This window comes from Nannospalax galili, unplaced genomic scaffold (assembly GCF_000622305.1).
Source record: "Nannospalax galili isolate Female #2095 unplaced genomic scaffold, S.galili_v1.0 scaffold874, whole genome shotgun sequence".
Taxonomy (NCBI): domain Eukaryota; kingdom Metazoa; phylum Chordata; class Mammalia; order Rodentia; family Spalacidae; genus Nannospalax; species Nannospalax galili.
In genome coordinates, this window is record NW_008334302.1 from 455,182 (window position 1) to 467,557 (window position 12,376).

At 38.6% G+C, this 12,376-nt stretch overlaps 1 protein-coding gene across 4 annotated transcripts in view; it reads left to right on the plus strand.

The window, feature by feature from the left end:
* Slit2 (slit guidance ligand 2) overlaps nucleotides 1-12,376 on the plus strand; it is a 354,605-nt gene that overhangs the window by 290,709 nt on the left and 51,520 nt on the right. For all 4 annotated transcript variants that reach the window (XM_029561716.1, XM_017797197.1, XM_017797196.1 and 1 more), the window contains 2 exons: nucleotides 66-137; nucleotides 2,182-2,345. In XM_029561716.1, the coding sequence (XP_029417576.1) occupies nucleotides 66-137; nucleotides 2,182-2,345 (236 nt within the window). The remainder of the gene's footprint in view (nucleotides 1-65; nucleotides 138-2,181; nucleotides 2,346-12,376) is intronic.

Consider the following 12,376-nt stretch of genomic DNA (forward strand, 5'->3'; position numbering starts at 1 on the left):
ATAAATATTCTTCTGAGCTCTCTAAAATAGAGGAAAGTTCATTTTGCATTTTTTTTCTCTCATAGATCTCTACATGGAAATGACATTTCTGTTGTGCCTGAAGGTGCTTTCAGTGATCTTTCTGCCTTATCACACTTGTGAGTATCTGACTAATGAATGTGGGTCTAGGCTCAGATATGCTCTCCTTAGTGAGTTTGGAACAGTGCCCTCCCACTCCTTTGTGGTAACACCATAAGCCATAAATTGTTTAATCTTTAAAGAAAAGAGGAAGATTTTCAAATTGGACAACTTACACCCACGAGAAAACTTGATCTCTTCTTCTGTTTGGTAGTCTCCCTTAGCTGAGTTCTCTTGGCTGAGTCAGTGGGGCCTCAGTAAAACCTACAAACTCCAAAAACTTTACAGATTTAGAAAATTCCGAAAGAGGGATGATAGGAGATGGATATCCAATAATCAGTTATATTATATCTTGCTTTATGGAAGCTGTGTTATCAGCATGAATTTTGTATATCGATCTATCAGATGAATGTCTCCTGTCCCTATTCCTTCCATTTGACCATGAGGCTCCAAGAGGCAAGACCTCTATGTTTTCATCTTTTAGCCCCAGTGCCTCTCTCAGTCAAGGTCAACATCAAGGCTACTCCTTTACAAACGGAATGGATGACACATACATGAGATACAGTGGGAGGAAAGCCCTTGTCTTAGGGGTGGCTATGCTGTTGTCTGACACAATGCAGCGTAAAGGAGGAAGAGGACTTGCTGCTGGACTCAGGGTCATGGATCAGGAAGGACCTCATAGGAAGGGCATTGCTTGAGCTGAGAGAAAGTTCCTTTATGCGACTCCCCCAAGAACCATACATGCCAAGCTTTCTTTGTCCTGTGCCCAAGTCAGCCTGTATCTCATTTCCATATTTGTCTTTGACCCTGAAGACCATGAAAGTATTTGCCCCATCCACCTTTCCTCTTTCCTTCTCTTATCACAGTAGGGCATTTGAAAATGTCAGCTTAGATAAGAGCAAATGAGTCAAAAATATCATTTTGCTCAATTTTAATTTTGAAGGGTTTGGATCTGACACACATATAAGGGAAACATTTACTACATTATAATTCTTGAGCAAAATTGGGCATTTAAACTCTTACAATATAAAGTATTATAATTTTGCAAGTATATTTTAGGGGTCGCCTAAAAGTGAACAAGATAGAGTATGATTAAAGTGCACACCTCTAACTATTACTAATCAGAAGATAATTGTAAGTTAGAACCCATCCATTTTGAAAAGGTGATTTGCATGTGCACTGCTTGTGTCCAATTGTGGTGAGCTTATGAACCCAGTAATTAACTTCTCTGGTTTTAGGTTCTTAATCTTTAAAGTTCATTAGTACTAATATTGGCCTCATGTAGTTATTATTTAAAATAAAATGAGGTAATTTGTGTAAATGGCATAGCCTGGCCTCTGCCGATAGTAATAGTATAATAATTGTTAGCTATTATCTTGATGACTTCTGTAACTATTACTGCTTATGTAACTAAAAAACAGGGTTCTAAAAGACTTCAGAAAATGACAGAACAGTGGAGTCCCAGATAAGCTGATAAACCAGCTACCTGTGTCTTTATGATTTTATGATGTTCCTCATTTCTGGCTTTGTACTTACTGGTCCTCCCCCTTGAGCATCTTTCCCAATCTTTTCCACCTACTTAACTACTCTATGTAGTGTAGACCAGCACCTTCTAGAGAAGTCAGTTTGTTCACTGTCATCATAGAAATACTATTCTGCAACTTCTCATGAAGATCACTCTGTTCATTTGCTAACTCAGAGGACTTCTTTGGAGTCAAAAATGATTCCTTGTTCATATTGCCATGATGACTGAGTTCTCGGTCAATAATCGGGGATGTAGGAAGTGGGAGCCTGCCCTTAGGGTGTGCTTAATTCGATGTATGTGCATCTCACCAAGTAAGATGAAACCTTCTTGAAGAAGAAACAGTGAACATTATGAATCCAGGATACACCAAAGTCAGGAAAGTGGGAATCCCCAGCGTGTCCATCTTCCATTTTGGTAGCATCGACAAATCCCTAGGGATTTTCTACTGAGCATCACATTGAAATCTGTTCCCTTAGGAAATAACAATACTTCCATACTTGTGTGTGTGTGTATGTGCTTTCGTGGTGTTGTTTTTCCAGAGCAATTGGAGCCAACCCTCTTTACTGTGATTGTAACATGCAGTGGTTATCCGACTGGGTGAAGTCGGAGTATAAGGAACCTGGAATTGCTCGCTGTGCTGGTCCTGGAGAAATGGCAGATAAATTGTTACTCACAACTCCCTCCAAAAAATTTGCATGTCAAGGTATGGCTTTTAATAATTTGCATTTTTCTTAACTCTGCATTAATTACCACAGAAAAGGCAGCCCCTTGTTGGTAGCCTTCAAAGGTCTATTTGAAAAGAGTTTACTTTATCCAGCTGGCCTGAACAAAACAGAGCAGTTTCGTAAGATACTCAATTATGGAATTAGGCTTTTCAAATTCATCTTAGAAATAGTCCATTGGAATAATTTGATTTTCTTTATAATGAAGGTAGAGATGCAGAAAATCTGGAAATTCATTTCCTAGCCTCTAACCAGTAAAATGTTTTGCTTTTGCCTTAAGTGAACATGCCCCCTGCTCTTAGGGCTCCCGGGGCCCTGTGGCTTCCTAATTCCAGGTAAGGAGACCCAAACCTCCCCATGCTCCAGCCAGGCAATCACCTCCTGTGCTGCAGGTTTTCCATGTGGACGCTCCTGCTTGCTTCCTTGGATTCCTTTCTTTTCCCTCTTTTTGCCCCGTTGTTGTTGCACTGTACACCCTAAAAACTATCTTCGTAATAAATACTATATTCTCTCATTCTAAGAATAGTACATGCAAACGTTCCAAATAGAAGTAGGAAAACATCTAAATAGAGAAATGCAAAAATGGTATTTTATTTTTGCAAGAAATAAAATTAACCATGGATCACAATACTCATGTATAACCACTACTATTGATCTTATTTTGTTTATCTTTCAATTTGGAGCAATTAAACATGTGAATTAATGTTGATAGGTGGTCATTGTTCTTAAATTGCAGATGTTTTAAATGACCTACTCAGAATTATGAGAGAATAAATACTCTTGGAGCATCAACAAATGTAAACCCTAGTTACTCTGGAGTATGGAACAGACTGTGATGTGAGCACTCCTTCCTAGATGTGCATACTCCACCAGAAAATGAGCTTCCAACATTTGAACAGACGAAATACATTTAAGCAAGCAACACTTCCACGGTTCATGTTATGATGTCTCTACCCTAGCTTGGCTGATTAAATCCACAACTTCATTTTTCCAATATAGTAAACCTTAATTTAATGTTTTAAGCAATCTGTGCCTCAGTTTCCCCATGTATAAGTAGACGTGATAGTACCAACATAGAAGGATTTGTTAAGAGTAAACGAGCTGTCAGGGCCTGAGGAGACAGCTTAGTCAGAAAAGTGCTTGCCTTGCAAGAATGAAGACATAAATTCTATCTCCAGAACCTATGTTCAAATGAAACAAACAAGAAAGCATTATGATGTGTGGTGGTACAATTCCCAGAGATGGCAAGGTGGATCCCTGGGTCCAGGTAGCCTAGTATACTTAGCAAACTCAAGGCCAGTTAGAGAAGTCATCTCAAACAACAAGATGGTAGAATGGGGTAATATCGCAGTGACTAAATTCTGAATAATATCTTCATAATAAATGCTTAACACATTAGTGTAACTATAATCCCAGCTCTGTGTGGGTAGAGACAGGCAGATTATTGGAGCTCGCTGGCCAGACATTCTAACTAACAAGAGATCCTGTCTCAACAAATATAGTAAAGAGTGATTGAGGATGGCACCCAACATTGAGCCCTGGCTTACACAGACATGTGCACACACATAAACACATATACACAATACACACATACACAAACAGCATCACACACACACACACACACACACACACACACACACACAAGGTGGTCAGTATCTGAGAAAAAGCACCCAAGATTGTATTTGCATACATGTGTGTGAATCCACATGTGCATATAAACACGTTAAAAAATTAAATGATTTAAATATGCAGGGCACTCGGCCCTATACACAGTAAACACTCAATATAACTTAGTGGTTAATTCTATTACCCCCACGTTTCAAGGTAGCAGTGAAACAGCACTAACATCACTCCCCCAAAGGGAGAAAGTTTTGAAATTCTAGCTATCAGGGTTAATTTTAGAAAAACAAAAGAAGTATCTTCCTTATGTATTACATTGTTCTTTAACAGCATCAGTAACAATATTAATTCACCTGATTTTGGAGTGTTTTGCATTATCCTGAGCACTTCAGATTTTTTTCTTTTGATCTTTATATGGTCCCGTGTAAAAACTGTCAATTCCCCACATGAAAGGTAAAAACATTGTACTTAGAATGATTAAGTGATTTTGAGTAAAGGATTCAGAATGGAAACCAAGCATCTTTGACTTCATCGCTTACTAGTAAAGTTTATCCTAAAATTTTCAATAGAGAGATTTTAAATAAATCACAAATATCAATAAGATTACAGACTAACTACAGAAGAATGCTGGGAAAATGAAAGTTGAGTACTCTCCTCAAATAATGGTCTGTTTGGTTGAAGGCCAAGTTCTCTAATCTATTATTAGAATAATCCTCTCAGAACAATCTCTCGAGTCCTGTCCTGTGAGTATGCATGCTTTATGAGTTTGAAAGCCATAAAATGATGTGTCTATAAATATTTTATATTTTGATTTGTTCATATTTTAACTTAACTTCCCCATTTGTTTTACCAGTGTTAAATATTTTTATTTTATTCATGAAAGTTCTCTAAGTTCAAACTCTCATATTCATGTTTATCAATATATAATTTCTAATTCCATCAGGAAAATGAATGCTTCTTATCCAAAGATATATTTACATAACCATAATAAAGGTAATTTTTCTACACGAGAAAACTATGTGATTATATTTCATTAAAATTTCTATTCATCATTTCCGTAGTAGTTCCCTTTATGATAAAGCAGATGGTTACAGCAATTTAGTTAACAACTAGGAGAAAGCATTCTTGAATAGGTGGTTGAGAGTCTTTGTAACCACTTGCCCTGTCTTCACCTTCTGATTATCAGATAACTGGAGTGAACACACAGTTTGCAATCAGTAAAAGAGGGGTTTGCCCTTTCTAGGTGTTCACCGAGAAAATCAGTACAACTTATATAGCATCATTAACTTCAAATATCCTTTATATGGCTCCTGGCTTAGCAAGATTTAACTAGACATTTGACTAAAGTGTTCACTTTAGCCACTTAAACGTACTAAGCAATGAGTTTTCTGTTGGAAATAAGTGATATATTCTTTCATCCATTTAGTAGATATTATTGGAGTTACCACTTATTTGAAGGCACAATTCCAACATATTAAGAATCCAGTAAAGGATAACTGAACACGCATCTTCATGAGGCTTAAATTTTTACATAGTTAATTACAAAATGATATTGAAGTGTGATAATAGTGATGTGTGTGATATGGTAAGATACGCATAGGATATAACTAAATCAGGCAAATATGAAATTGTAATGATAGCACAGACTCCAGAAGGTTCTTTCAGGAAGCCAGGGAACCAAAGGATAAGATACAGAAGAGAGGCTCAGGCTGGTATAGACAAGTGTTTGGCAGCCATAAGTTCAGGCATTCAGGAGAGGCTGCAAAACAACACCATTACTTCAGCAGGACTTGATGGTGCAGACCCATAATCCCATCTACACTGTAGACTGAGGCAAGAAGGTCACAAGTTCAAAACATGCCTGGGCTATAGAGCAAGTTGAGGGACAGTTTAGGCAGACAGTGGTGCCTTTTCTCAATTAGGAAAAACAAAAGGTAAAAACAGAGCTGGGGGTGTATCTTATTGGGAAGGTGCTTGCCTACAATGTACAAAGTCCTAGGTCTAGTCCCCAGTAACTATTTTTTAAAATATTTTTATTAAGCTTTTCTACATTTCATACAACATTTGCTAATCAGATTTAGAACCCCTCCTCCATCCATGCGTCCCTATCCCCCTTCCCCCACTGGACCTCATGGATTCCACTATACATGTTAAGTCCTTTCCAGTCAATCATTTATGCCTAGATGTCCTCCAGAGCAAGTTCATCCACTGGAGCCTAGTCGAACTATCTAGAGATCTTAAGTAAGGTCTACTCTCCCTCATGCAGTAGTAATAAGTCTCTAGAAATCCCCAGGCTAGGCCTGGCCTGACCCCATTTCCCTTTCTCCACTCTGGACCCTTATCTGATTGAGTTGAAAGAGGTCTTATGCTCAGCTGCACCATTGCCTCAAGGTCACATGAGGAAGCTTCCAGTGGCCTGAAAACCTCTGTTTATGTTTGTTTCTGTATGTTCAAGGACCAACCCAGGATCTTATGATCTTTCTGGCTCCTTTTCCGCAATGGTCCCTGAGCCATGGGTAGGTGAGGATAACATAGGAGTCCTATCCAGGAACACACACTCAGCAATCTCTAAAACTTAGCCAGTTGTGGCCTACTGTGTGCTTTTCACTCTGCTGTCTAAGGAAGCTTCATTAGTGAGCATTGTAGGATGCACTAGTATTCTCTCTACCCCCAATTCAACAATGTTTCATGAGCCTTAGATGTAGAGATTCTATTGTGGATATGTTAACTAGGACTGGGCATCTCTCAGACGTATATCCTCTGTGTGTGACCAGTTGCCCAACTCTGAAGTTGCCTTCATCTGTTACCAAAAAAAAAAAAAAAAAAAAAAAAAAGCTTCTTTAATGACTGGTGTATGGTATACTGTCTGTAAATATAAGGATCCATTTTTAGCATATGGTAAGAAATTTCGTTTGTCTAGAGATATGAAAAAGATCAGGTTTTCTCTAAGAACTATGTCCTCTCCAGCCATGTATATTTGGTTTTAGTTACAGTACCATCCATGGTTCACGCCCATTGAAAGGAGAGGGCTTTAAGTTCAATTAGTTACCTGTTCATCACCCCCATTTAACAGTGCCGCTACTACACTAATAGAGGTAGTTTGCTGTGCCAGTCCTTACAGTTATTGGGCTTTAGGGCTGGGTTGGACCTTTGATTGATTTTCTCCCATAGCAGCTTGCATAGTATCCCCAGGTATACACATGCACTAATGTTCAGATACCTTATGTGTATTTCTCAGGAGGGTCCCAAGCCAGCACATTTCCCTCTGGTTTCCCACACCACTCAAACTTCATTCATCTGTCCTCTCTCTCCCCATCCAACCTTCCTCCTCTCTCTCCAGTCCAAATGCCCCCATTATCCTCACTCTCCCACCAGTAACAGTTGCCTCCCATCATCCCACTTCTCCTGAGTCCTCCCTCCCCGCAGCCATGGTCCCCTATATGTCCCTCCTTCTTCTCCTCCCAGCCAAACACTCCCAGTTTCCCACCTCCTCCTGGTTACATCTGTTCCCTACTATCCCTCTCTTTCGGGCTCTGTCTTTCCCTTCCCTTCACATTTCCTTTCCATTTTCCTGGCTCTTAGTCTTACATCAGGCTCTACACTCACATGTACAGGATTGGTGCTACAATCCACAAATGAGGGAGAGCATAATGTCACTTGCTTTTCTGAGTGTGTGTTACTTCACTTAGTATAGCAGTCTCTAGTTCCATCCATTTACCTGAAATTTCCATAATTTCATCTTTTCTTACTGCTGAGTAGAACTCCATTGTATGAATGTATGACATTTTCATTATCCACTTGCCAATTGAGAGATATTTAGGTCGTTTCCATTTCTTACCTATTGAAAAAGAGAAGCAACAAACATGGATGGACAGGTATAGCTACAGTAGGATGAGTTTTTTGGTTATATGCCAAGGAGTGGAATAACCAGATCATACAGTAGATTTATTTCAGGTATCTCTACAGTATGATGAGTCCTTTGGGTATATGCCAAGGAGTGGTATCACTGGATCATATAGTAGGTTCATTTTTAGATTTTTGAGGGTTCTCCACACTGTTTTCCATAGTGGTTGCATGAGTTCGCATTCCCACCAGCAGTGGATGAGCGTTCCTCTTTCTCCACATCCTCTCCAGCATTTGGAGTCTTTTGTTGTCTTGATCTTGGACAGACTGACTGGAGTAAGATGCAATCTTAAAGTGGTTTTTACCTGCATTCCTCTAGTTACTTAGGATGCTGAGCACTTTTTAAGGTGCTTCTTAGCTATTTTTTATTACTTCGTTTGAGAACTTCTGGTTAGGTCTATAGCCCATCTTTTTATTGGGTTGGTTATTTTCATTTTTCTTTCCTTTGTGAGTTCTTTGTGTACTCTGGATATTAATCCTTTGTCGGATGTGTAGCTGGTGAAGATTTTCTCCCACTCAGTGGGTTTCCTCTCCCCTTCCTTGGTTGTACAGAAACTGTACAGAAACTGTAATCTAATGAGGTCCCACTTGCTGACTGTTGGCTGTAACAACTGAGCAGTGGTGTCTGACTTAGGCAGTCCTTTTCTGTGCCTATATCTTGGAGGGTACCGCTTACATTTTCTTCTTTGTGCAGGGTGAAAGATAAATGTCCAATTTCATTCTTCTACAAGCGGAAATCCAATTTTGGCAGCACCATTTATTGAAGATGTTGTCTTTCCTCCATTGTGTGCTCTTGGCACCTTTGTCAAAGATCAGGTGGCTGAAATTGCATGTACTGACATTTGGGTCTTCTGTTATGTTTATTGATCTACAAGTCTATTTTTGTGTCAGTACCATGCTCTTTTTATGACTATATTTCTGTAATATAATCTGAGACCTGTTTTAGTGATCCCCCCAGCATTGTTCTTTTTGTGCAAGATTGTTTTGGGTATCTGGTGTCTTTGGTAATTCCGTATGATTTTTTTTTTTGAGACAAAGTTTCCCTATAGCCTTGGCTGGCCTGGGACTTGCTTTGTAGACCAGGTTGGCCTTGCACTTGCAGAGATCTACCTGCCTCTGCCTCCAGAGTGCTAGGTTGAAAGGCATGTGCCACCACGCACCACATCCAGTGATTCCATATGAACTTTAGGATGATTTTTCGTGCGTATTTTGATCAGCATTACACTGAATTTATAGATTGCTTTTGGTAAGATGGACATTTTCACAATATTAATTGTAGCAATATGTGAGCATGTGAGGTTTTTCCATCTTCAGACGTCTTCCTCTCTCTTTCTTTAAAGCTTTAAAATTTTCATTGTAGAGATCTTTAATGTCTTTGGAGGCACTTTAAATGAGGAAACCATGGTGGAAGGATTAAACAATGAGGGAGATAAATAATGCCTAACTTGTTAAAAAAAAAAAACAGAGGGGACCATATTACTCCAACAACCTACTGACATATTATATAGACAACTAGCTCAAAGAACATAATATATGTCTAGTCAAGGTATATCTGAGAACGTTTGGGTTTTGCCCAAGCTTTATCTCCACAGAACATGGTAATTAAAAGTACCAGACTGATGGGACTAACCTTCATGGATGTTTAATAGCCATACTTTGAGACCTATACTAATCTGGTCAGAAGGACATAAAGGATAATGTTTGCTCCTTGCCATCCAAGGTCGACTAAGTTCCAGGGGACTAGGGAGCATCTCTCCAAATGTCTGTAACTGTGGTGAGTCACCTGTTCTTTTGATCAAGGAGGCCATGGAGACCCCACCATCTGGACTTGAACCAGTGTCCAGTCTACAAAGAGGAGGGTCAACAAAGAGGAAACATTTCCTCCATACTTCCAAGGGAAGCCAGCCATGGTCAAGCAGGACTTTTGACTTATCTTCACATAGATGGAAATGGTAAAAGAAAGGAGCCAGGGGCTTCTCCCAAGCCCCTGTTACCTCTGAGAAACAGATCTTCAAACAACCTTAAAAGTGAAAATAAATTGGTTTATCTGGGATAACTGTATGATCTTAAACACCCAAAAGGAAAGTATAACCAAAGATTAAAGCAATCAGTATAATTCTTTAAGAGTCTATGTGTATAGCTAAAGGCTACATAACAAGAAGTAATGCCAGACAGGAGATACCTTCCTTTGAGTTTTTGGCGGGGTGGCCCAAGAGACTCCCAGACAGTAACCCAGCATAGAACTGGGAAAATGAACAGCAGACCCCAATCTTATCTAAAGGAGTTGGCAACTGATTGCTGCTAGATAAGGAAGAGCTGATCTTCCTAAAACAAGGAAATCTAGATAGGCTGACTAGATCAGTGGATAGACTAGAACTGGGGAACAGCTGGCGGTACTGATAACACCATGGACAGTAACAGGGATGACATAGTATAAGGGCTCCAGTGGTAGGTTGGGGGGGCTGTGGAAGGGTGCCATTTGGGATGCAGGTATAAAGATGAATAAGATTGTTTGGAATGTTCTGTATGAAATACACTAAGGAATATCAATAAATTTTAAAAATGAGTTATATTTGAAGAAAAAATATATTTTAAAGAGAAAAAAACAGTGTGTTATAACAGTCAACTTTTCTCTTATTACATGTGTGGCAAATGGGTCCTGCAACTTCAGCATATTGTTTACATTGTTCTGCATAAGAGCATCCAAAACCTGACATGAGCACGTGACCATGTACCATTGACTGAAGTCAGTCTATACAACAGTTGGTGTGCATTCAGTCAGATACCATGACTTGTTTCTCTTCCATTACATGATAATCCTAATGCATACCCTCCTTTAGATGGTTATGGAAAGGAGATGAACAATTAAAGCCAACAGATGTGGCCCACAGCCTATACCCCAAAAAAAAAGAAGATAAAAGGGAAAAAGTATTATTATTTTATTCCTTCATATCTAAAAGCTTGTTGAAGTTTCAAGGAATCCCAAGAACTATTTAAATACTAAAATTATTAACATTTCTCCATACCCTAGTTGATTTCTTCCCTTAATTTTATATGTTTGTAATCCTGTCCATCCTAGAACTGCTAAGGAAAGTATCACCTTTCTCCATAATGACATTGGAATACAAGTTTTCTTTGCAAGAACTGCATCTTCCTTTTGGGGAGAACTTTTGACAACCTTAAAGGAAGATTTTTTTGTTGCAAACTTGTCACTTAATATTATCGTTGGTCACTGAACTAAGTATAAAGATGATTAAATAATTTAGTCTAAACTAGAAGTAATGAAAATTTTACTAGTTGGATCAACTGAAGCATTATTCAAAACATTTTACACTTTTACATTTAATACCTTTAACAACTATAACTTTGAAATAATTTTAGCTTAGGGGAGAGGATTTTTTATTCTTCATCATCTAAGAAATATTAGGATTTTTATATGTAGCTATCTGTCAGTAACATCACTCATAAAAGGGGCCATTTTCATTATACTTTCTAGAATTTAAAACTGAGAAAGTTTTGACCGACATTGATACAGAGAGAATCAACAATTCATAGTCAATCTTTGAATATTTTCCAACTATATTTTCTGACAGTAATTAATAATAAAACAGTTGTTCTTTTTCATTTAGACTCAAGAAGTTCATTGACTGACAGAAAGTCACATGCAAATACTAGAACATGCCTAGTGTTTCTACAAGAGTGATTTGTAGCCATGTCCTTTAGCTCCACCATTCAGCTAGTGCAGAATTATAGGAGTTTGATCTCCCATCATCTGGCTGCCCTAAGCTGAAACTGTAATAGAGCCACTGACTTCTGCTAAATCCAATGGTGTTTTTAGTCATCTTATTTCCTCTTCTTATCTGAGGTAGCGGTGTCTGATGCCCCTTTACTCACGTTCTCTTTGCCTCTTTCTTCATACGTTTGGCTGGCACTGCTTTCTTTTTCACCCACTGTTAAGTGTTGCTGTCAGTACATTTCTCCTCCCAGTTGATTGAACTCTCAACTGATCTCAGTCCCAAATACCTGGCCCTGACTCCTTAGAGAACTCAGAATCCTATTTTGATTTGCTTCATTGATCATCTTCTTTAACAGCTTGCACCAATTTAAAACCTTTATTTTGAGACCAGCATTCTCATTGCCCACGTTTTGTTTTGTTTTGTTTCTTCCTCTGATAGATGCATGTGTAGCTGACTCCTAAACTATAATATTTTGTAAAAACTCAGGCATTTCCTGCAACTTTGATCACCTAAAGCCGAGTACCTGGTACAAAATTGATGCTTCATAAATATTTGATAAATGATAGACTGTTAATAAAGATACCTCTGAGGTATTGCTTAAGAAACGCTAAAAGCAAGTAGAGCAACAGAGTCAGGTGTTAAGTAAGAGCTCCATTTAGTTGACTGTGTCTGACAACAAATATACCCTGCATGTATCTGGAGTTGTCTTTGATGTACTGCTGTACTTTGGTATTGTTCTCATGTTTCCAAAG